Source organism: Monodon monoceros, unplaced genomic scaffold (genome assembly GCF_005190385.1).
Source record: "Monodon monoceros isolate NGI ecotype Baffin Bay Population unplaced genomic scaffold, NGI_Narwhal_1 Super_Scaffold_11, whole genome shotgun sequence".
Taxonomy (NCBI): Eukaryota; Metazoa; Chordata; class Mammalia; order Artiodactyla; family Monodontidae; genus Monodon; species Monodon monoceros.
Window position 1 is genome coordinate 128,515,039 of NW_021703767.1, and position 26,450 is coordinate 128,541,488.

General features: G+C 37.0%; 1 protein-coding gene across 2 annotated transcripts in view; it reads left to right on the top strand.

Moving 5' to 3' along the window:
* TOPBP1 (DNA topoisomerase II binding protein 1) overlaps positions 1-23,619 on the top strand; it is a 78,145-nt gene extending 54,526 nt beyond the window's left edge. For both annotated transcript variants that reach the window (XM_029214660.1, XM_029214661.1), the window contains exons 17-28: positions 490-613; positions 1,206-1,352; positions 1,470-1,572; positions 3,157-3,349; positions 4,753-4,973; positions 5,821-5,987; positions 6,228-6,339; positions 8,207-8,370; positions 8,905-9,042; positions 11,782-11,871; positions 12,009-12,170; positions 22,784-23,619. In XM_029214660.1, coding sequence (XP_029070493.1) covers positions 490-613; positions 1,206-1,352; positions 1,470-1,572; positions 3,157-3,349; positions 4,753-4,973; positions 5,821-5,987; positions 6,228-6,339; positions 8,207-8,370; positions 8,905-9,042; positions 11,782-11,871; positions 12,009-12,170; positions 22,784-22,927 — 1,765 coding nt within the window. In that variant the 3' untranslated portion in view covers positions 22,928-23,619. The remainder of the gene's footprint in view (positions 1-489; positions 614-1,205; positions 1,353-1,469; positions 1,573-3,156; positions 3,350-4,752; positions 4,974-5,820; positions 5,988-6,227; positions 6,340-8,206; positions 8,371-8,904; positions 9,043-11,781; positions 11,872-12,008; positions 12,171-22,783) is intronic.
* Positions 23,620-26,450: the final 2,831 nt, after the last annotated feature.

Genomic DNA, 26,450 nt, shown 5'->3' on the forward strand with positions numbered 1-26,450 from the left:
TCTTATCTGTTAAATGAGTAAAATAATACATTGTTTTAGGATTGTTGTGAGGAATGGATGAAATAATGCTATGTAAAGTACACAGTGTGTTATGGGGCACAGAGCAAATGTACAGTGAATAGTGACTGCCAACAACTGGAAGACAGATTGGATGCTTTGCCATTTCATTAACTTGAAAATACTTTTATTGTTATATCACCTTTATAAAATGATATTATAAAAGAAAATTGAAAATTTAGAAAAGTATACAAAGGAAAGTAATATTTTCAAGAATATCCTTCTAAATATGTCTCTGCATTTATATACCTAGAGATATATGTATAAAATTTGACAATGAAAGTGGAGCCTGTCATTTAATGTTTTTTGCTTACTCTGGTTCTTGAAAGTTTTGAGGTCAGAGTATTCTGTTTATAGACAGTAATGATCATCTTAAACAAATGTAGTTATTTCTCTCAGGTATTAATTTTTTTGTGTGTTTGCTTGTTTCAGGTGGAGTTTTGATGAGACAGTGACTCATTTCATTTATCAAGGGAGACCAAATGACACTAATCGGGAGTATAAATCTGTAAAAGAAAGAGGAATACACATTGTTTCAGAGCACTGGCTTTTAGAAGTAAGCCATACTTTTTTCCCTCCCCTCCCTATTAAATGAAAATGCATGTAAACAGTATTTCAAGGCACAAACCCATTTCTTTGTATGTAAACAAGTTCGATAACCTTAGTTAATTACACATTTCATATCTTTGGCATCAAAAAATTAAGATCTTTAATCCTTAAATGCTTAACGAGTCTTTAATGGGTACTCTTTCAGATTCTCTGATTCTTTTTGCTAATTAAAAATGGTATGAAAGAAAATTTTATAATAATTTGAGGAGAATTAATTTAGCATGCCAATACAGCTTCTTTTCTTTCCTCTTCTTCCCTTTCCTTTTCTTTCTGGGTATTGCCTGGAATGTGATAGATACCTTGGCAAAAGCATAGAAATAGGATAAGATTTTATACTTTAGTGGACATGACATTTAAAAAGTGAGGACAATTTGTCATTTGATGGAATTTTTAAGTGTCAACTACTTTTCAAAACTTTAATTTTGTGGACTCTTGCCATCTTAGAACATAATGTATTGGCTGTCTTTATTCTACTTAACATCATTTATTTGCTAAGATTTTTTTTCAGTCCTGTTTTAAAGCACACCATTGTATTGCAGTGTGCCCAAGAATATAAACATCTTCCTGAATCTCTTTATCCACATACTTATAATCCCAAAATGAGCTTGGATATCAGTGCAGTGCAAGATGGCAGACTTTGTAATAACCGACTACTCCCAGCTGATTTGACAACGAAGGATGATGAGGTAGATGATATCGATGATACATTTACCCCCTCTTTAAGCTGAATGTACAATCATATACTGCTATGAAACCTTATACTGGGCTTGGTTTGAGAAATGGTAATTTTTCTCCTTCAATAGCCAGATCATTTGCCTGTAGAAGAAAATGATATAGACAGTATGACTACCAGTAATAAAGAACCAGCAACATCAAATGGAAATGGCAGGAATGACTCTAAAGGAGGTAAAATATTTTAAATTACAAACAAAACAAATTTATAAATATGTATCTTTAATATGGAATGCTTCCTTTGCATCAGATGGACAAATAAAAGTTTTTTTCTATGTTGCTGAATACAAGTAAAGCATATATTTGAGGACTGAATTGAGGTTCCATGCCAATCATTAAGTAATAGTTAACAAAGCTTTAAGTGATTTTAGTGTGAAACCTGTGAAATGTGTGGAACTAGGTATTTTACAGAGTTAGTGTGACACAGCCCTATTCTATTAAAGGTAGGTGGAGTTGGTAATTTTTTAAACATTTGTCCTTTGGTTCAGTTCCTTTCAGTGACTTTCAAAAAGTTTTATTATGTGCACAATATATTTTAACATAAATTCACATGGTTTTAAAGGTACAGAAGGAGGTGTGAAAAGTTTCTCCCACCCTTCTGATGTTATTTTCTTATGGAGCCTTCTAGAGCTGTTTCATGCATACAATCAAACATGTTTTCTGGGACTTCCCTGGTGGTGCAGTGGTTAAGAATCCACCTGCTAATGCAGGGGACATGGGTTCGAGCCTGGTCCGGGAAGATCCCACATGCCGCAGAGCAGCTAAGCCTGTGTGCCACAGCTACTGAAGCCTGTGCACCTAGAGCCCGTGCTCCGCAACAAGAGAAGCCACCGCAATCAGAAGCCCGTGCACCGCAACAAAGAGTAACCCCCGCTCGCCACAACTAGAGAAAGCCCGTGCGCGGCAACGAAGGCCCAACACAGCCAAAAATAAATAAGTTTTCTCCTTCCCCACTTTTAAAAAAATGCGTAAATACTGACTATTGTATATTCTGTTTTATGCTTTGATCCTGGTCTTTTTATTTAGCAGTTCTACCTGTGGAGTGTCTTTATTAGTACATAGGATCTTTTTCAGTCATTTTCCCTTTTTTTGGCAACTGTATAGTACTCACAGTATGAATGGCCCACTTTATTTAACCAGTTCTATGTTGATGGGAATGTAGTTTATCTCTAATTTCTTGCTGTTATAAAGAGTACAGCATTGAATAACCTTACATCTATAGGTGTCCTCTTTTTAATGGATTAATATTTTCTATTTTTCTCACCCTACCATAGCTTTCCCTGTCTATGATTTACCTGTTTAGTTAGTCCCACTCTGTTCATTCCAAAAATCTTTATTTAGTACCTACTTCAATGTTTAGTCTACAAGGAAACCAAAGATAAGTATGTTGTGGTCTGTGTTTTTGAGGACCATAGGGGAAAATCATAAATGACTGTAATGTACCTTGGTGTAGTACAGAACATGAGAGGGTCAGAAGCAGGCAGGGAGCTCTACAAAAGGATGACGACTGTGGGTCTTAGCACAGTGTCTGCAAAGGGCTTCCTGATTATTTCCTCTACAGTCCTTGTAGTGAGGGTTGCCTTTATGTTCTGCAGGATTCATAGTCTTAGTACATTACTATAGCCTATAGTAAGTATCTGATAAATGTCAAGTTAATAAATTTATGTTCAACCAAATCTAGACAAAATAGTTAATGTGAATAGGGTGTGATAGAAAGGAGAAACTTCCCTTGATTGGTGTATTTGTGTTTGTTTCAAGCTCTGACACAGACCTTGGAGATGAGAGAGAACTTTCAAAAGCAGCTGCAGGAGATAATGTCTGCAACTTCACTAGTGAAACCCCAAGGGCAGAGGACTTCCCTTTCAAGAAGTGGTTGTAACAGTGCCTCTTCAACCCCTGACAGCGCTCGCTCTGCCCGCAGCGGACGAAGTAGAGTCCTAGAGGCACTGAGGTCTGTACCTGTCGCTGGTGACAGAATAGCTTTTCCTTCCTCCCTTCCTTCCTAACTTTTCCTTCTTCCTTCTCTTGTTCCAGGCAGTTCTAGAATTCTTACTTGGGGACAGGAAGCAGAGGTTAATTCCATACGAAGCAACTGCTTCCTGTGAGGCATGATTAATACATTTTATTACCTCCCCTGAGAAAGAAATGATTTTAAGATCCAGTTTGCCTTGTTTGAAATGGATTCAATGGATAGTCCCCTCAGTTCTTAATATTAGAATTAAATAATATTGGTATTAAACAGTAAGTGCATATATATGTGTATATATATATTTAAGCAGTTACTTCTTATTGGAACTACATGTGTTTTGTATTCTCTTTATAAATCTGTCTTCTAGGGAAGGTGATTACAGATCTTAGTGTGATGTGACTTAAGTTCAGTAGAATAACTTCATCTTTTCCTTGATAGAAAAATCTCTAATTGATGAATTATGGTACTTACATCTTGAATTAATTTAACTGTGCGTTTATCTACATTAACTGTATATTTCATGAGCCTATTTCTTTTATCTGAGTACTGAGCAAAAATGGTTTTTTGTTTAATAGACCAGATCATGTTTTATCATTTTAGAGGGCCTAAATCTTGTGTCAAAGTCAGAGTAAATAAATAAGCTCTGAGAATAAAAGGCCATCTTCCTTGTATTTGAGGCAAATGAACACTTTGGGAGTACCATCAGCTTTGGCAAATTATTTTTACTAAGATTCCATATATATATGGAATTGAAATATTCAGTATACACAGTGAAGGAAGATATTGGAATTCTATTTACTTTCCAGTGGAATTGTTACAGTTATACCATAAAAACATGTTTCACCCTAGTTCACTGTAAGGCTGTTCTACCTAGACTCTGGGAGGTTTGGTTACCAGTAGCCAAAAGGACCTGCTTCTAAGGCAGCCTGTAGATAGTACACTTCCTGTGTAATTATAGTTCTTACTATTTCCAGTGATAAAAATACAACTATTGACTGGTCAGCAAAGTAACCAGGTTTCTAAACATTACCACGTTACCCTAAGCCTATATAATTAAGAGAAATCCCTTTTTAAAAGCAGTAATCATTTAGAATTTTTTAAAATTTCTTGACAGTAAACTCCCCCTTTGAAGTTTTAAATATATGGACATTCAGTCAAAATATGTGTTTCATTTTCTAGGTAAAACAGATAAGTTTCTGGAAGAAACATTTTAAAAATAAAAAATTTCCCGAAGTTCACTTATTCAATAAGTATTTTCAAGTGCTTACTATGTGCTAGATGGTGGACATATAAAGGTGAACCACCAATTTACAAGACTTACAGAATTTATGAGTGGGATTTTGTTATGGCTATCCATTACTAAAATTGTGACTTTTATTCCTTAGGCAGTCTCGTCAAACAGTACCTGATGTCAACACAGAGCCCTCCCAAAATGAACAGATCATTTGGGATGACCCTACAGCCAGGGAAGAGAGAGCAAGACTTGCCAGCAATTTGCAGTGGCCTAGTTGTCCCACACAATACTCTGAGCTTCAGGCTGATGTTAAAAAATGGGAGGATTCTCCTTTCCAGGAGCCTTTACATGATTCAGAAATGGCTGAACAGGGTAATGAGAAAGAAATCTATTTAGTTGTTTGTATTAGGTACATGTTGACCTCTTGACAATAAACAGATAAGCACCTGTGGTTACTGTGGTTCTCTGAATTGTACATGCAAATGAAAAACTCACTAGATGTTTTAAGTTTAAACCCAAACCTTAGATTTGGGTTTAAACTTTAAGAAGTAAGAAGAAGAATTATAAATTGAGGTAATTTATCAGTAAATTGAAAAATATATTTTGATTCTTAATTTTGGAAATTTAGGGTTAGGCATTTTTTTCCCTGTACATTTTTCCAGTCCTTTTTGCGTTGTGTAGTTAATGCTTGGTTTTTCTTCCAGTCATCTTAGTTACATTTAAGTCTTCTGAATTCCACCCAGCACATACCTACATTTGGAGTTGTATGTGTTTCTTTCTGGATTCCCTATCCAACTTCCTTGGACTTTACCTTGAAAACAAAATACTTCCCATCTCTCATCATTGGCCATTTTCCCCCCCTTTCTCTTTCACATGATTATATCTCTATACTAGATATGTAGATTTATCTCAGCTTCTGATTTTCTTCAGGTGTAGAATTGCTCTCACTTTTAAAATTTTGTTTACATTTTACTGGTGAGAGCGTGGTACTTAAAGAAAGGGTTAGGCAAACCCACAGAGAAGCCATTTGCCCTTTTAAAGCTAACTAATTGCATTTAATTATAAGCTCTAGAAATAGGTTACTTTTTTTGCATGTATTCTTTACATTCCAGAATTTGTGTTTAATTTCATCTTGGCTAAGACAGATGAGAATATTTCCCAGACTTTGTTCTTAGTCGTATTTGGATAACATCACACTGCAGCATTTTATTGCCCTCAGCTGTCTGTGATCCTGAGAACATATGTGTGACTGAAGCCCCAAAACACCCGATCTCTGAAGAACTGGAAACTCCAATAAAAGACAGCCACCTGATCCCTACGCCTCAAGCCCCCAGTATTGCCTTCCCCCTAGCCAACCCACCTGTGGCTCCACACCCTAGAGAAAAGGTTCGTTTATCCTTAGTTTGGTGATAAGGCTTTTGGATATTGCTCTTATGCTGCATTCAGAATTTATTGATATCAATATCAAGGGTTCATTGAATGTTGAAAACTGCATTTCTTTGCACTTTATTATTATTTCTATATTTGATAACTCAGAAGACTAAGTAAAATGTCACTATAAAAGAACCATAGGCCTGATAACTTTTTTAATGTTAATTTTTTCTAAAATAAACTCTTCCATTCCAGATTATAACGATAGAGGAGACTCATGAAGACTTAAAAAAACAGTACATATTTCAGTTGTCATCTCTGAATCCTCAAGAACGTATTGATTATTGTCATCTGATTGAAAAACTAGGTACAAGTATTTTACTTAGGTCAAAAATGTCCCATATAGTAACCTTATTTGGAAGTCAAATGTAGCTAATTATTGATATCATTTGTAAGCTGTGGAAATTGAGATTAAAAAGATGGGTAACTTGCCTCAGGCATACACTGAGTCACCAGTAGAACTTTGATTTTATAAAGCTCTAATCTAAATCTAAAGTCACTGGGTCATAGGATTTAAAGATTTAAATTGAAACCAACCATTAAGGTTTAAGAATCTTATGCTGCTTTGAGCATTTGTTCATTGTTGAAACCTTGGACAAAATCAATGGAATTATAGACTTAAAATATGATTAAAACTACATTTTTATGAAGTTGAAGGTACAGTGACATCCAGACAGGAGCTCCTCCTCATGTGACATTCTTATTCCACTAGTTGTCAGGCTCTCCATCTGACACCATTCTGAAAGCAGCATACTAGGAAGGTAAACTTTCTAGGAGCTACATTTTAAAGAGTGGAAAGAAAGAGGTGAAATTAATCTTAAATATATATTTTATTTAACCTAGTATATGCAAAATATTATATTCAATGTGTAATTAGTATAAAATATCAGTGAGATAATTTACCTTTTTTTCTTACAAAGTCTTTGAAATCTGGGATATATTTTACACGTACAGCACATCTCAACTTGGACTGGCTGTGCTTCAGGTGTTCAGTAGCCACATGTGGCTAGTGGCTACTGTATTGAACAAAGCAGCCCTGTAGAGTTAAGAACATTACTGGAAAGAACTTAATATGACAACTTGACCTAGAGAAAACATTAAGAAATAATGGTTGTTTTTAATAGTGGCCCTGAATCATCAAGAAAAGATTAAATGTCATTTAGTGCTATCCTTTTAAGGATGTGGAGAACTATTCTGTTGGTCACAGAATAAATTTGTTATATAGAGTTAGATATTGATATTAGTAATGGAATTTTTACCTATTGTTCGTCACTGTGATTCTGGGTGAGTTACTCTGTACCTGTGTCCTCATGTGTAAATTGCACATAACAATAGTACGTTCATAGAGTTGTGAGGATTAAATGAGTTAATACTTTCAACTTTCAACAGTCCCTGGCATGTATATAGTAAGTGCTCAAAAAGTCTTGTTGCTATTATTAGAGTCATCTGTAAAGCATGAGTGGAGTTCCATTGTTTTGTTGAAATCTTAGAAAGTCCTTGATACTCTGCCTAACCTCTAAAGTGTAATCAAAAGCCATGCTTTACATAAGCTTACATTTACTTATTATGCCTTCTTCTGTCCTCAAAGTCAGACTTCATAATACATATCTGAAAAAAGGGTTCAGCTCCCACCTTCTTCATCTCTATTTACCTAGTGTTTTCCTCCCAAGCTTCTGTGTGGGTCTACTGACCTTATTTCCACTAAAAGCAGAAGAAATAGTTTCCCCCTTTGAACAAGGATTTAGTATTGAGAGAGCAAAGAATTTTTGTTAATTATATTAGATCTGATAATGGCATTGTAGCTGTATGAGAAAATTTCCATGTATTTTAGAGATGCATACTGAATACATAGGGATAAATTAAAATGATATCTGGTATTTGCTTTAAAATGGTTAAGCAAAAAATGGGGTAGTTTGAAGTAAGGATGGTGAAATTTTGATAATCTTAGAACCTAGGTAGCCAGTGTATGGGGGTTCATTTTACTGTTTTATCTACTGTTGGAGTTTAAATTTTCATAATAAACATTATTTTATTAAAAAATATATGTAAAGTATGTTAGGGGGTTTGTTTATTGGTACATTTTGTTTATAAATAATTCCTCTGCATAGTTGAGGTACATTTTCCCTCAGGAGAATTTAAGAATCAATAAAGTACCTATATTTTTTCTAATCAAGGTGGATTAGTGATTGAGAAGCAGTGCTTTGATCCCAACTGTACACACATTGTTGTGGGACATCCACTTCGAAACGAGAAGTATTTAGCTTCAGTGGCAGCTGGGAAGTGGGTGCTCCATCGCTCCTACCTTGAAGCTTGCAGGACTGCTGGGCGCTTCATGCTGGTGTGTATGCAAATTCATGTGAAGGGTTGTTTTTCTTTAAAAGTAAAGGTCTTAATAACTGATTCCAGCACATAAAATGTTAAGCTAATTATTTGAAATATTTTGGTTCCTAACTGACCATTGCAGTAATATCTATCATGTACTTTTTGACGTTTTCAATCAAGATCATTCAGGGATCTCGCCTGTATAGACAGGTAATCAAGCTGTTAATACATACCTCTTTTGAGACCATGTCCTTCTGTGAAGTTCATCTTACAGTAGGTGAAGCCCAATAATCTATTACCAATTGCTAAGATATAGTTATCTCTTTCTTAGAAATGTATGCAATATTCTTCTGATTTCTAATTAAAAGCCAGATATACTTTCATATGAAGCCAAATTAATCTACATTTCCTCCATGCTCATAAACTGATGCTTACTTAGTATCCTCTGTATTTAGAGGAATGGAATGTATAGCTTGTAACTCTTATTAGATTGTGGATTCTTTGAGGACACATTCTATGAACTCAAAAGTTTGTTGGACTAATTCTCTAGGAAGAAGACTATGAATGGGGAAGTAGTTCCATACTTGATGTTTTGACTGGAATCAGTGTACAGCAACGAAAACTAGCACTTGCAGCGATGAGATGGAGGAAGAAAATCCAGCAAAGACAAGAATCAGGCATTATTGAGGTATTAACGTATATAATTATGTAGGTAGTATAAATGGCATTCGATGTCATGACTAGTCCAGATTTTTTTTTCAGAGAATGTGCTTGACAAAATAAGAATAATTCTATTCGTCTTTTATCACTTGATTGATATACTTCATTTGGACATTCTAAATTGAGCTTAGTGTTGATTCCTAATTCTTCTAATTGTGATCAACAGTAAGATATATATAATGTTGATAGCTCTCTTAAAAATCATTTATATGTGTAAAATGTGACCCATACTGTATTTCTTCCAAAGAGTCTTTCTAGCATCCAGCTTCAGGGCTTCTCAACTTGGGGTCCACAGACGGAGTTTTTATAGATCAAATTCAGGAAGGCTATGTACACTTTGTTTTTGTTTTGTTTTGTTTTGTCTTTTATTGGAGTATAGTTACTTTACAATGTTGTGTTAGTTTCTGCTGTACAGCAAAGTGAATCAGCCACATGTATACATATATCCCCTCTTCCTTGTATTTCCTTCCCATTTAGGTCACCACAGAGCACTAAAAGGTCCCTGTGCTATACATTCTGTTCTCATTAGTTATCTATTTTACACATAGTACTGTATATATGTCAATCCCAGTCTCCCAATCCATCCCACCCCCTCCCTTCCCCCCATTGGTATCCATACGTTTATTCTCCACATCTGTGTCTCTCTGCTTTGCAAATAAGTTCATCTATACCATTTTTCTAGATTCCACATGTATACGTTAATATACGGTATTTGTTTTTCTCTTTCTGACTTACTTCACTCTGTGACAGCCTCTAGGTCCATCCACGTCTCTACAAATGACCCAATTTTGTTCCTTTATATGGCTGAGTAATATTCCATCATATATATGTACCACATCTTCTTTATTCATTCCTCTGTTGGTGGACATTTAGGTTGCTTCCATGTGCTGGCTATTGTAAATAGTGCTACAATGAACATTGGGATCCAGGAAGGCTATACACTTTGGATGGGGGAAGAAATACATCCTTATTTTTACTAACCTCTAATTGAAAGTTAACATTTCCTTCATTGTAAGTCTAGGCAACAAATCGCAACACTATTAACAGTACTATGATTTTGCCCCACAGGAATCAGATATTTTTGCTTGCATTATGATTGCAACTTGAAATACTGTTTATGTTGGTCACAACTTTAAAATAGTACATACAGACCTCCCCAACTTGTGATGGTTCGACTTTATGATGGTGCAAAAGTGATACACATTCAGTAAAAACCATAGTTTGAATTTTGAATGTTGGTCTTTTCTCAGGCTAGCATTATGCAGTACAGTATTCTCTGGTGATACTGGGCAGCGGCAGCAGCCACAGCTCCCAGTGAGCCACGTGATCATGGGGGTAAACAACCGATATACTTAAAACCATTCTGTTTTTCACTTTCAGTATAGCATTCAATAAATTACATGAGATATTCAGCCACTTTATTATAAAATTGGCTTTGTGTTAGATGATTTTGCCCAACCACAGACTAATATAAGTGTTATGAGCATACTTAAGATAGGCTGGGCTGGTAAGCTATGATGTTCAGTAGGTTAGGTGTATTTAAATGCTTTTTTTTTTTTTGGCTGTGTTGGATCTTAGTTGTGGCACATGAGATCTTCGTTGAGGCACATGGGATCTTTCATTGCAGTGCATGGGCTCTTCGTTGGCGTGCGGGCTTCTCTCTAGTTGTGGCACACAGGGTACATGGGCTCTCTAGTTGTGGCGCGTGAGTTCCAGAGCATGTGGACTCTGTAGTTTGCAGCACGCAGGCTCTCTCGTTGAGGCATGCAAGCTCAGTAGTTTTGGCACACAGGCTTAGTTGCCCCACGGCATGTGGGATCCCTGGGACCTGACCAGGGATCGAACGTGCATCCCCTTCATTTGAAGACAGACTCTTTACCACTGGATCACCAGGGAAGTCCCTTAATGCATTTTTGACTAAACCGTATTTTCAACCCTATGATGGGTTTAATATAGAAGCACGTCTATTATTATGTCACAAATTTTGAAACATTTTGATACTTTTCAATAAAATGGTTTCTTTTGTAATACTTTGTATTTTATTTTGGACATTTAAAAAACATTCATATGGTATGGAAATTACATCTCAATAAAGCTGTTATTTTTTTTAAAGTTATTTAGAGAACAGATCCATAGGTTTTACTAGACTTCCAAATGGGTCCATGGCTCACAAAAAGGTTAAGAACCTGAGTTATATCATCTTTTGTGTTATATTCTGAGTTCTCTGCTGTCTCCAAGTCCCTGTTAGCTTTGATTCCCTTTCTTTTAAAGTAATTCCACTGGCTTCTGTTAATTGCTAATTCTGTGCTTAAGTATTTTATGTTTCAAATTTGTAAACATTTTCAAGAGAAATATTAACTGGAGGCTTCATCTCATCTAAGAAGCTGTGCTTTAGGTTCTACCTTTGATTAGTTTTAAGAAAAAAATAGTAGAAAAGACTAAACAAATGTCACGTTGCTTTGTTTTAATGTTACCGAATCATTAAATCATTTTCCTTCATTCTTCAAGTATTTATTGATGGGCTGCTGTGTGCCAGACACCGTGGCTATGTGTTTCAGAGTATTCTGACCAAGATAGTTATCAGTGTGTTCATCAGAAGTAAAGGTTATAAGATTATTCATTGACAGAGAAAATAATGTATTTTTTGTATTATTTTGTCATTTATTTTTCCAAATAATTTCAACACTGATTATTTTTTTATTTGTAGGGGGCATTTAGTGGGTGGAAGGTTATTTTACATGTCGATCAGTCCCGAGAAGCAGGATTCAAACGCCTTCTTCAGTCAGGAGGAGCAAAGGTTTGTATTGACAAGGTTGCTGTGATCAATTCTTGATTTTCTGTGCTTTGTGAAATGGTAATCCTTTATGTGTAGCTTATACAGTTGAACTACTTTGAAACACTGATAGATTGTGATGCTTTTTGTTTTTTCCTTAGGTGCTACCTGGTCATTCTGTATCTTTATTTAAAGAAGCTACACATCTCTTTTCTGACTTTAATAAACTAAAACCAGATGACTTGGGAGTTAATATAGCAGAAGCTGCTGCCCAGAATGTGTACTGCTTGAAAACGGAATACATTGCTGATTTTCTTATGCAGGTTTGTAAGATCCTGTCCTTGACCTCCTCACCACCAGAAATGTGCCTATATGCATAGAGACATAACTACACAACAAAACCCTCGGCTTGTTATTCATAGAATGTTAATCTCTTGTTAGTCTCCCCCATTCAACCCCTTTCAGTTTCAGTCTATTTTTTAAAATAATGAAAACCTATGTAAACATTTAGCCTAGAAGTTAAATATGAAATGGGCATAAAAATCTGGGTACCTCTAAAAGTGCCCTCTAAAATGTTGGAATATAAAGAAAGCAGAAATTGATTCCACGAGTCCAAGGAGAAACATTTACCTAAGGGTCCTTTTTAAATTTTCTTGACCTTTTGTTTTGATACACTGTAAATACCTGTGTTAGACAGTAAGGGAAATGAAACACTTACTACATGGAGGGCTCACTATACTCCTGTTCAGAATTGGCCTATGTTGGGTGATTTGAATGGGCAAAGAAAAATCTTGACACCGGAGTGCCTAAAATGCCATCAGGAATCAGCAAGATATGACACATGATTGTAAATGTCTTACAACAAAGGATTTCAAACAGATTAGTGTAGAAGTAGGGGGAAGCCAAAACTAACCTGCTTTGTGGTTGTTGCTGCTTGTGTTTGGAAGTTGGTCAGCTTTTAATAGGAGTGCCTGAAACATGCATGCAAAGCCTCTGTCATAAAGCAGTGGGGTGTATTGATTAGGACTTAGTAAACCAGTACTAGCTCTCCTTGAACATCTAAATAACTTTTTAAAAATCTCTATTTGTTGAGACATGAGGTTTTAAAATATTACCCACTGGGAAAAGGGCAGGGATTGGGGGAATGTAGAGAACTTCCCATACCTCATCCCTCCAGAAATTTCTGATCGTTTCAGGGATACAGCTGCCATCTAAGATGGGACCCAACATAGATTAATTGCTTAAACTTGTGCTGTGTTAAACTTGTACATGTGCTATAATTTGGGGGTATTTTTTCTTTTTACATAAAAAAGAGTGTATAGAAAATATGTTCTGGTTAAAGAATAGCAAAATGTCATTCAGGTGCCGAGGATAAGAAATAGAAGATTGCTAGTCCCATAGGAACTCCCTGTTGCTCCTTCCCGGTTGTTCCTGCCTTTCTCAGGGTTGTAATGTGTGTCAAATACTACATGTCTGGAGAAACACATTGGGGGAGTGAGCTGCTCTGTATTTCTGCATCTGAGCTTATTATTGCCTATCTCTAGCTCTCAGGAGTAAGTCAAAACAGAACACTTCTATAGTGTGAAGCAGCAGGCTAAGGAGGGGAGAGCAGCAGCTTCATGTCAAGTTCATGGCCAAGATAAGCCAAGCACAGATAGGACTCTGAGATAGGCTCACCCCAGTGTTCTGACTTCAGCTTAGAAACTAGGTGTGGTGGCTGCAGGGATCTTTGTCACCCTCTGTCTACTTCTGTGCACTGCCATCGTCCCAGGAGCTCCATTCACCACCATTTGTCTCTTTTCTGTTGAATCTCCTCCTTCTGAATTGCATGTCATCCTGATCTGCTGTCTCATTGTGATGGAGGTCTCTTCTCGTAACCTCTTGAGAGGGAACACATGGAAGGTAAATTGAGACTTTCTATGTGTGGAAATTCTTTTTTCTGTTCTCATTCCTACTAGAATGATAGTTTGGCTGGGCATCAAATTCTAGGTTGGAAACTGCTTTCTCTTAGACTTTTGATTGTTTGTCTCATTGCTTCTAGTATTGCCATTGAGCAGTCTAAAGCCATCTGATTCTTAATCCTTTATATGTAACTGTAATCTAGTTAGGAAGTTCTTTTTGCCCCAGTTTTATGAAATTTCAAAATGATACACTCATGAGGATCTGTTTATATTATGCTGGGCACTTGGGCCCTTTCTGGTCTGGTAACTTCTATCTTTGAGTTCTGGGAAATCTTGAATTATTTCAATGATGAGGGTTTTTTTTTCCACTTTCTGTTCTCTCCTTCTGTACTTCTGCTATTTGTATATTAGATTTTATTATTTTTCACTTATTTTTATCTTTTTGAGAGATTCTTGCAGTTCAATATTCTATCAGCTTCATTTTGCTATCATGTTTTAGACCTGTTTTCATTTTTTGAATTTATATTTTATTGTTTTAATGTTTTCTTGTTTCATTGATTAATACCTTCTGTGAGCTCTCAGAGGATTTATTGATGTATTTTTTTTAAGTTTTCTTATCTCTGCATAGTTTCTACTTCCACCAAGCTGTGTTTTTCCCTTTATCTGGGTTTTTATCTTCCATGTTAGAGGAATTTATCAGATATCTAGTAATTCTTGGTTTTCTGTCCATGATTAAGAGTAGGGGGTAGGGACTTCCCTGGTGGCACAGTGGTCAAGAACCAGCCTGCCAGTGCAGGGGACACGGGTTCGAGCCCTGGTCCAGGAAGATCCCACATGCTGCAGAACAACTAAGCCTGTGTGCCACTACTGAAGCCTGCGAGCCTAGAACCCATGCTCCTCAACAAGAGAAGGCACTGCAATGAGAAGCCCGCGCACTGCAACGAAGAGTAGCCCCCACTTGCCGCAACTAGAGAAAGCCTGCACACAGCAATGAAGACCCAACAGAGCCAAACGTAAAAATAAATAATTAATTTTTTAAAATATCACTTAAAAAGAAAAATAGGGGGTAAAAAGCTGCTTAGAAGTACTGAGCACAGTTGGGTCTTGTCCATTTTGAACTGGGTGAGATGGTGTGGATGAACTAGTTATTGGACACCTCTCCTAGATTCATAACTTTATGTGCTTCTTGAATTGTTTCATTTTTACCCAAAGAGGAGTCTTCTGATCTGCCTAAATGATGAGTCTGGCCTTTTTTTTTTTTTTGAATTGAGATACAATTGGCATATAACATTAGTTTCAGGTGTACAAAATAATGAATGATTCAGTATATGTATATTTTATGAAATGATCTACGCAGTAAGTCTAGTTAGCATCCATCACCACACATAATTACAATTTTCTTTAATCTTGTGATAAGAACTTCCAAAATTGAGTCTCAACAACTTTCAAATATACCATACAGTATTATTAACTATAACCATTATGCTGTGTATTATATTCCCACAGCTTATTTATTTTATAACAAATTTGTACCTCTTGACCACCTTTATCCATTTTGCCCACCCCTCACACCCCTGCCTCTGTCAAGCAACCACCAGTCTGTTCTCTGTTGTATCTATTGAGTTTTGAGGGTTTTGGTTTTTTTAGATTCCACTTAACAAGAGATCATACAGTATTTGTATTTCTCTTTCTGACTTTTTTTGCTTAGCATAATGCCCTCAAGGTCCATCCATGTTGCCACAATTGGCAGGATTTCCTGTTTAATGGCCGAATAATATTCCATTGTGTGTGTGTGTGTGTGTGTGTGTGTGTGTGTGTGTGTGTGTATGTGTACATACCAGTTTTCTTTATCCATTCATTCATTGCTGGACACTCATGTCTTGGCTATTAGATATCTTCGAGTTAGTGTTTTTGTTTCCTTTGGATAAATACCCAGAAGTGGAACTGTTGGACCATATAGTAGTTCTGTATTTAATTTTTTGTGGAACCTCCATACTGTTTTCCAGAGTGGCTGCGCCATTTATATTCCCACCAATGGTGCACAAAGGTTCCATTTTCTCTGCATCCTTGCCAACATGTGTTATCTCTTGTCTTTTTTATGGTATTGCCAACATGTGTTATCTCTTGTCTTTTTTATGTTAGTTATCCTAATGGGTGTGAGGTGGTATCTCATTGTGGTTTTGATTTGCATTTCTCTGTTGATTAGTGGTGTTGAGCACCATTTCATGTACCTGTTGGCCATCTGTATGTCTTTGGAAAAATGTCTATTCAGATCCTCTGCCCATTTTTTAATCAGATTTTTTTTTTGCTGTTGAGTTGTATGAGTTCTGTATATATTTTGGATATTAACCCTTATCAGATATATAATTTGCAAATATTTTTTCCCATTTGATAAGTTGGCTTTTCATTTTGTTGATGGTTTCCTTCACTGTGCAGAAGTTTTTTGGTTTGATATAGTTCACTTGTTAATTTTTGCTTTTGTTACTTTGCTTTTGGTGTCAAATCCAAAAAATCTTCACCAAAACCAGTGTCAAGGAGCTTGCTGCCTATGTTTTTTTCTAGGAGTTTTATGGTTTCAGGTCTTGTGTTCAAGTCTTTAATCCATTTTGGGTTTATTTTTGTGTATGATATAAGATAGTGGTCGAGTTTCATTCTTCTGCATGTGGGGGTTCCGTTTTCCCAACACTATTTATCGAAAAGACTGTCTTTTCCCTATTGTATATTCTTGGCACCTTTGTCGTAAATTAATTGATCATGTATGCATATGTTTACTTCTGGGCTCTCTAGTCTGTTCCATTGATCTGTTTTTGTGCCAATACCGTATTATTTTGATTACTGTAGCTTTGTAATATAGTTTGAAATCAGGGAGCATGATGCTTCCAACTTTGTTGTTCTTAACATTGCTTTTGGTATTTGAGATATTTTGTGGTTCCATACAAATTTTAGGTTTGTTTGTTCTGTTTCTCTGAAAAATGCCATTGGAATTTTGATAGGGATTGCATTGAATCTGCAGACTGCTTTGGGTAGTAAGGATATTTTAACAATATTCTTCCAGTCCATGAGCACAGCTTATCTTTTCATTTATTTGTATCTTTTTCAGTTTCTTTCATCAGTGTCTTACAGTTTTCAGTTTACAGATGCTTTACCTCCTTGGTTAAATTTTTTCCCAGGTATTTATCTTTTTAATTTTTAAATTATTTGTGTCTTTATATTTAAAACGGCTTTTTTGTAAACAGGACATAGTTGGGCCTTGCTTTTTATTATCTGGAATGTTTAGTCCGTAATCACTGATACTGTTGTTTTGGGTTTTTTTGCCATTTGTTTTTGGTTTGTCTCTTCAGTTCTTTGTTCCTCAGTTCTTCTTTTCTTGCTTTTTTTGGTATTTAATATTTTTTAGAATTCCATTTCATCCATTGTCTTTTTTTAAAAATATTTATTTATTATTTATTTGGCTGTGTTGTGGCATGGGGGATCTTTGTTGCCATGTGTGGGATCTTTGTTGCGGCTTGCAGGATCTTTAGTTGCTGCACATGGGATCTAGTTCCCTAACCGGGATCAAACCCAGGCCCCCTGCATTGGGAATGTGGAGTCTTAACCACTGGACCACCAGGGAAATCCCCTCCATTGTCTCTTTTTTTTTTTTTTGGCTGTGTTGGGTCTCCGTTGCTGCATGTGGGCTTTCTCTAGTTGTGGAGAGCAGGAGCTACTCTTCATCGCAGTGCGTGGCCTTCTCATTGCTGTGGCTTCTCTTGCTGCGGAGCATGGGCTTGAGGTGCACAGGCTTCAGTAGTTGCAGCACGCGGGCTCGGTAGTTGTGGCTCACAGGCTCTAGAGGACAGGCTCAGTAGTTGTGGCGCATGGGCTTAGTTGCTGCACAGCACGTGGGATCTTCCCTGCCCAGGGCTCAAACCCATGTCCCCTGCATTGGCAGGCAGATTCTCAGCCACTGCGCCACCAGGGAAGACCCTCCATTGTCTTTTTAAAGCAAAAACTTCTCTGCTTTTTTTTAGAGGGGCAGGGGTGTTTTGCTCTACAGATTACAATGTACTTCCTTAGTTTTTCATAATCTTCCTAGAGTTAATATTGTGCCACTTTGCATAAAATGCAGAAATCTTGAACCATATAGATTCCTTTGCTTCCCCTGTTCTTCAAACCAAGGGCCAGTAAACTATAGCCCACAGGCCAAATCCAGCCCACTGCCTGTTTTATTAACAAAGTTTTATTGAAACCCAGCCACGTTCTTACATTTGCATATTCTCTTTGGCTGCTTTTGCACTACAACTGCAGAGTTGAGTAGTCGCAACAGAAATTTGCAACTACTAAAATATTTAATGTCTGGCCCATCTATCTGTTTTAGCCCCACAAGTACAGTGTTATACTTTAAGTAAGTTTTGCTTTAAACAATCCAATGTATTTTAAGGAAATCAAAAGGGAAAAAAGTCTTTTATATTTGCCCTAATGTATCCCATTTTGAGTGTTATTTTTTTCTGAATATCTAAGTTTCCATCTGGTATCATTTTCCTTCAGCCTGAAGAACTTTCTTTAGTTTGTAGTACAAATATGATGGGGACCAATGCTAGTTTTCTTTTTTTCTCTTTTTTTTGAAAATGTCTATTTTACCTTTATTCTTGAAGATTCTTGGCAGGATATAGAATTTGGGGTTGAGTTTTTTTTCTTCTTCTGGTACTTCAATAAAGACTTCATTCTCTCCTGGCCTCCATTGTTTCTTTTTCTTTTTACTTTTTAACAAAATATTTTTTTAAAATAAATAATGTTTTTTTGGCTGCGTTGGGTCTTAATTGCGGCACTTGGGATCTTCGTTGAGGCATGCAGGATCTTTGTGGCATGGGCTCTTCATTGTGGCACACAGGCTTCTCTCTTGTTGTGGTGTGTGGGTTTTTTTCTTTCTCTAGTTGTGTCACGTGGGCTCCAGAGCACCTGGGCTCTGTAGTTTTGTGGAATGCGGGCTCTCTCGTTGAGGCGCACAGGCTTAGTTGCCCCAGGGCATGTGGGATCTTAGTTCCCTGACCAGAGATCGAAACTGCGTCCCCTGAATTAGAAGGTGGACTCTTTACCACTGGACCACTGAGGAAGTCCTAAGGCCTCCATTGTATCTGATAAGAAGTTAATGGTAATTTGAATTGTTCCCTTTTATGCAATGTGTCATTTTTCTCCTGGCTGTTCTCAGGATTTTCTCTTCATCTTTGATTTTCAACCATTTATATTTCCAGATATGGTTTCTTTGTATGAATCCTGATTGGTATTCACAAAGCTTCTTTAAACTTATGTCTCTCACCAAGTTTGGGAAATTTGGGGCATTATTTCTTCATTCTGCTATTTTTTCTGCTTCATTCTTTTCTGTCTGGGAATTCAGTTACTCATGTTACTCTTTTGATATTGTCCCACAGGCCCCTAAGCCTGTATTCACTTACTTGCAATTATTTTTCTCTGTGCTCTTCTGATTGCCCAATTCCTGTGTATCTATCTCCAACTTCACTGATTTTTTCCTGTTATTTTCATCTGCTCTTAATCCTATCCAGTGAGACTTTGATTTAAGTCTTATATTTTTGGACTTCCCTGGTGGCTCTGTGGTTAAGAATCTGCCTGCGAATGCAGGGGACGCGGGTTCAATTCCTGGTCTGGGAAGATCCCACATGCCACAGAGCAACTGAGCCTGTGAACCACAACTACTGAGCCTGTGCTCTAGAGCCTGCATGCCACAACTGCTGAGCCTGTGCGCCACAACTACTGAAGCCCGCATGCCCTAGAGCCTGCACGCTGCAACTACTGAGCCCACACACCACAACTACTGAAGCCCGTGTGCTCTAGGGCCTGCATGCCACAACTACTGAGCCCACATGCTGCAACTACTGAAGCCTGCGTGCCTGGAGCCCATGCTCCACAACAAGAAAGCCACTGCAATGAGAAGCCCACGCACAAAAACGAAGAGTAGCTCCCATTTGCCACAACTAGAGAAAGCCTGTGTGCAGCAGTGAAGACCCAACACAGCCAAAAATAAATAAAAATTTTTTTAAAGTATTACTTGTTTATATCTAAAATCTCTTTGGTTCTTTTCTGTGGTTTCTGTTTTTGTGCTGAGATTTCCTCTGTTCACTCATTTCAAGCATATTTTCCTTTATATCATTAAGAACAGTTATAATAGCTATGTTGCAATTGTCTACTGTTTCCAACATCTGGGTCATGAGCAAGATGTTCTGTTACTTTTTTTTTAATTAAACTTTTTTATTTGGAAATAATTGTAGATTTACATGCAGTAGTAAGAAATAATACAGAGACATTCCATGTACACTTTCTCCAGGTTACACTAGTGGGTAGCATCTTGCAAAAACAAGGATATCCTTACAACCAGGATATTGGCTTTATACAATCCAAGCTTATTCAGATTTCCCCAGTTTTACTTCTATTCATGTATATTTGTGTATTTAGATTTCTGCAGTTTTATCATGTGTAAGTTCATGTATCTGTCACCACAGTCAAGATACAGAACAGTTCTATCACTACAAGAATCCCTCTTTTTTTTTTTTTTTTTTTTTTTTTTTTTTTTTGCGGCACACAGGCCTCTCACTGTTGTGGCCTCTCCCGCGGAGCACAGGCTCCGGATGCACAGGCTCAGTGGCCATGGCTCACGGGCCCAGCCGCTCTGCGGCATGTGGGATCTTCCCGGACTGGGGCACAAATCCATGTCCCCCGCATCGGCAGGCGGACTCTCAACCACTGCGCCACCAGGGAAGCCCAAGAATCCCTCATTTTTTAAAACGTAAATAAATGGAATTAATAATAGTGTGTAAACTTTGGCAATTGGCTTTTTTCACTCAGTAAAATTCCTTTGAGTTTCATCCAGATTGTTGCATTCTTATGCAACAATGAATACTTTATTACCTTTTATTGCTGAGTAGTACGGATGTACCACAGTTAATCATTAACCTATCGAAGGACATCTGGGTTGTTTCCATTTATGTACAGTTTCATATGTGAAAATAAGATTTCATTGCACTGGGATAAATTCTCAAGAGTGTGTTTACAAAGTGGGCATATTTTACATTCTCACCATCAATGTATGAGTGATCCAGTTTCTCTGTATCCTCATCTGCATTTAGTTGTCATTGTTTATTTAGCCATTTCATTTGGTGTATGATCTCTCTTGTGATTTTAACTTGCATTTTCCTAATGGCTAATCAAAGTGAACATCTTTTTGTGTGCTTATTTGCCATGTTCATATCCTCTTCCTTGAAATGTCTCTTCATGTCTTTTGTCCACTTTGTAATTGAATTGTTTTTTTTAACGCTTGAGAGTTGTTTATAATAGATACTAGTCTTTTGTTGGATATGTATTTGCACATATTTTCTTCCAGTCTGTGGCTTATGTATTCATCCATTTACCTTTATCCTCTTTTTTTTTTTTTTTTTTTTCTTTTGGCTTAGCCACACAGCTAGCAGGATCTTAGTTCCTCAACCAGGGATTGAACCCGTGCCCCCGGTAGTGGAAGCACTGAGTCCTAACCACTGGACCACCAGGGATCCCCTACCTTTATCCTCTTAACAGGAATTTTTCCAAAACAAGTTTTAAAAAAGGTTTTATAGTTTTTACTTTTTATGTCTGATAATACGTAGAGGTGTAAGGTTTAGGTCAAAATTGTTAGGAGGTTGGTTGAGGGGTTTTCTGCCTCAGAATGTCCAGTTGCTCCAGCACCATTTGTTAAAAGAACTATACTCCATTTAGTTGCACTTGCACCTTGGTCAGTATTCAGATGTGCATTTTGTGTGGGTCTATTTCTGCATTCTCTGTTCTGTTCCATCAATCTATGTGTCTTTCCCTCTGCAAGACTCTTAATTACTGTATACATAATAAGTCCTAATATTAGGTCGTGATTCCTTCCTCTTTATTCCTCTTTTTCAAAATTGTTGTTGCTATTCTAGGGCCTGTACTTCTTTTTGACTGTGTCTTTATATGTAAATTTTTAAATAAGTCTGTTTGTCTATAAAAATACCTTTCTATGATTTTGATAGGAATTACATTAAACCTACAGATCAGTTTGAGTGTTTGACATCTTTACTATGTTAAGTCTTTTAGTCACTGAGGACAGCTTATCTCTAATTATTTAGATTGTCTGATTTCTTTCATGGGCATTTTGTAATTTTCAGTATATGTATATTTTTTTCTTAAGTTGATACTTAAGTATTTCCATTTTGGGGGGTGATTGTTTTTTCTTGAGAATAGTTCATGTTCTGCTTCTTCACGTGTATAGTAATTATGGATGTATCCTAGAAATTACAAATCAGTTGTAGAGACTAGATCCTGTCATGTTCTTCTGAAGAGGACCATTTTATTTGTTTAGCAGGCAGTTTACTTGGCTGACCTTCCACAGTGAGTGGCAGCTCAAATCTTAGTTGGGTTCTTTGAGCCTTACCTTGAGTCTCTGCACATACATGATTTAGGGGTCAAGCAAGGATTTGGTCAGTGTTTATAATACAGAGTCTGGAGCTCCTCCCAAACTTTCTGGAATTTCCCACCTCATTTTCTAGTGCTGTGGTTGCCATTCTGTCCCCTGGTTCTTCAAAGTTTTCTGTTAGAGTTTTAGCCAGTCAACATGACACAGACAGGGGCTTCTCCTCAGACTAAAAGCCATAAAAAATGAAAAGGGGAATTCATCTCATTCCATTCAAAGATTTTCAAAAATTTACACTAAACATAACATCTCACAGTTAAATGATAGCTATTAACTTATTTTACCATATTTTCCATATTCTGTACTTAATGCATATTTTACAGATGAAACCATTAAGATCTGAGCTAGCCCCACTCTGCCTGAGCTATAAACTCATTTTTCTGATAAAAGGTGAAATTTTGTTACACAGGATCTGTCACTAAAGGTGACAGGTGCTAAATAGCTACCTTGAAAGACAAATGCTTAAGTTTTTTTGGTCATAAAGCAGAGTAAAGGAATCTATTACCTAAATAACAGTTTGAAATCTGAAAAAAATGAACAATGTTGGGTTTTTTACCCCCTTTTATAGGAATCTCCTCCTCAAGTAGAAAATTACTGTCTACCAGAAGCTGTTTCATTTCTTCAGAATAATAAGGAACCTGGGCCTGGATTCTCACAAAAGAGGAAAGCTCCTACAGAGAAAAATAAAATCAAACGACCTAGAGTACAGTAATTGTATTTACGCAGTTACCAAACATTAAATGTGTTTTAAATTAATAGCTTGAATGTAACTGTGATGGATTTGTATAGTAATTTAAAGACAAGAACTTGAAGAATTCAGCTTCAGTGTAATGACCCTGCTTGAAGTTAGTTTTTAACACCTGAAATTTTAATCATTGAAATATTAACTGTTCCTGAATGGAAAGTTACCTAAAATAACAAAGTGCAACTCCTCAGCTAGCTTGTCATTAAACCATATTGACATGTGTAAAGGGCTTTTTGTTTATTTATTTTCTTATAAATATCTGAGTCTGTAGCTTAGTAGAAGTTTTAGCAAGGTGATAGATTTTGCCTTAAAATGTCTGTTTTAATTCATAACAAAAAGGAAATTATCAATTGGGATTTATTCACGTTTTCCATGATTTTTAGCTTCTCACCATTTTACCTCTTTTTAACAGGAGCCTGAGCACAAGGTTTAATGAGGAACTGAGACTTTAAACTTAATGTGTGTGTATATATGTATATGCATGTTTATACAAATCTCCATGAGGTTTTCCAAGTTTGGACGCCAAAGCTTCAAAAATAAGGACAATAAAGAATAAAAGTAGTGACTCAAAGTAGTTCAAATAAGTTTTTAGAAAGAAAAGCATTCTGGTATCCATTTTCTTGTTGAAGCAATAAAAGATTTGTAAAACACATTAAAAAGTGAATCTAGTCATGTTTCTGATGTTGTTTATATAGAATATTGGTCTAGTGGGTTGAAAAAAAAGGAACTACAAAATTGCAGTAGCCTCTATTAATCTAAACCTAAACACCAGGTACTACATGCATGACCACAATTCTCTAATTATAAAGCTACCTCATTTTGTTTGACTGTAATTTTGATGTAAACTGTTCAATTCCTAATAATTCTTTTAAAGCCAAATTCAAATGGTGATGGATTAAAGTCCTCAACCTGGACATCAAACCCCTGAAGTTTTCATCAGGTTTTCCTCTAAGTGGAGTAGGGGTTATCCCTGCCCTTCACAATACGAATTCCTACACCGCCAAACAGGTAGCACTGTTATGTAAACTGTACTCCTGTCCCTCCCCCAAGCAAAAAAACATATGGGCCTGGTTTTATTAGAGCCATTTTGTGTTAGTTGCGTCCTTTCATTGGCAGTTTGCAGTAAGTTTCTCCCTGAATTTCACTACTTAAAAATTCTTTGAAATAGTTACTCTACAAATCTTGATGAGCACACTGTTGACAAAACAAATGTTATTCTATTTCTCTATCCCAGGAAAAATTAACTAATGTACCATTTTCTTTTCTGCCAAGATTATGAACTATTTTTTCAGTTCAGGCCTTCAACACACAGTTTACAATTTTAAGGCTCCAGATCGGTCTACACCCTGCATAAATCATTTCAACTCAGGCTTTGGCTCTTACACTGTAAATGTCCTAATGCCAGCAAGTTCTTCTTAGCATGCAAATAATTCCAAGCATAGGTAGGTATCTCATTTAAAAAGGAAAAAAACCCAAAAATCTTTCCTTGATTATTCTTATTTTCTCCTTAGTATTACTACAGTATTTTAATCTGTGCCGCTTAAATTAGCATCTTATATTCCTCCATGAATTTTTCATGTTCATTGGTCTGATCTCATCACCATTAATTCAACAAATAAGACACCTTAGCTGTAAGGTAGTGCGTGGGCTTCAGGAGCAAACCACTTAGAGCACGTGCTCTCTGAGACAGCTTACAGAAGCAGGGCCCTCAGTGCAGATACAGCACTCAGTTATATTCAGTATTTATATTATGGGCTAAATCGTGTCTTTCTTCCTCGACCCCCAAAAGAAAATTTCGTAAATTGAAGCTTAACCCCATACATAACTGTACTTGGAAATTGGGCCATTGAGGGGGTAATTAAGGCTAAATGAGGTCCTATGAATGGGGCCCTACTTTGGTAGGACTGGTGGCCTTATGAGGAGAGACCAGGAGTTCATGGGCACAGAGGAAAGAGAGGAAAGACAAGACCATGTGGGGACACAGAGGCAGCTGTCTGCAAATTAGGAGGAGATGCCTTACCAGAAGCCACTCATGGCAGCACCTCAGCCTTAGACTTCTAGCCTCCAGAATTGTGAGAAGTTTGTTGTTCAAGCCACCCACTCTGTGGTATTCTCTTTTGGCAGCCCCAGCAGACTAATAACAATATTACCATGCAGAGGTTCACAAACTGCGCCATAATGTTCAGGAATGGCATAAGCACACTTTTGTAGGGTAGAGCTCAGAGTTTTAGAGTTCACATCCGTGCCTTCCCACCCAAAAAAGACACAAACCACTGCTCTAGTCCAAACCTGTTAAAAGACAGGAAGGAAAGGGGAGGACAGAACAGCTAGAAAATGAAGGAGGGGCACAGCTGTTGGGATTCAATAAAAAGGAGCTGGAACTGGCTGAAACCAAGGAGGCTTCAAGAATAGTCTGGTCATTGACATTTAGCTCATTATACCTATATTGTAATACAGTGGTCCCCAATCTTTTTGCCACCAGGGACCAGTTTCGAGGAAGACAATTTTTCCACGGACGGGGGGTGGTGGGGTGGGGGATGGTTCAGGCGGTAATGGGAACAAAGGGGAGTGGCAGATGAAGCTTTGCTGGCTCACCTGCCGCTCACCTCCTGCTGTGTGGCCCGGGCGTTGGGGACCCCTGTTGTAATACTAAAAATCACTCCCCCTTACATGGACCAGAAAAGTGGGCAGTGGCTGAATACCTGGGAAATACCCACGCTTCACTGAAATAGCAAGAATATTCCTCCCACTCATTAGCCTATGAAATTAGCCCATAAAACCCAAAAACCCCATGCCCTGGGGTCACTCTCACTTTCTGAAGACATCAGGCCAGAAGGGAGTGGCATGATATATTTAAAGTGCTGAAAGAAAAAAATACTGTGCTGGCAAACTTGTCCTTCAGAATTGGAGGAGAGATAGAGGGTTTTCCAGACAACGAAAAGCTAGAGAAGTTCATCAATACTAGACCAGACTTACAAGAAATGTTAAAGGAACTTCTTTAAGCTGAAAGAGGGTTGGAGGCACTAATTAGTAATGAGAAACATGGAAGTATAAATCTCACTGTTAGAGATAAATATATAGTAAAAATTCAGAACAATCTAATGTAAAATTGGTGAGTTAATCACTTATAAAGGTACTAGGAAGGTTAAGACAAGAGTAGTAAAACTAACTACAATTTTTTAACAATAATAATATTAATATTAATAACAATAACAATTTGTTAATGAATACACAAGATTAAAAGATGTAAATTGTGACATCAATATAAAACGTGGTGTGGGGAGTAAAGATGTAGAGCTTTAGAATGAGATCAAACTTAAGTTGTTATCAACTTAAAATAAACTGTTACAAATGAAAATATAAGTTGTTTTATGTAAGCTCATGGTAACCACAAAGCACAACCCACAGTAGATACATAAAAGACAAAGAGAAAGGAATCAAAGCATACCACTACAGAAAACCATCAAATCAAAAAGTAAGAGAGCAAGAG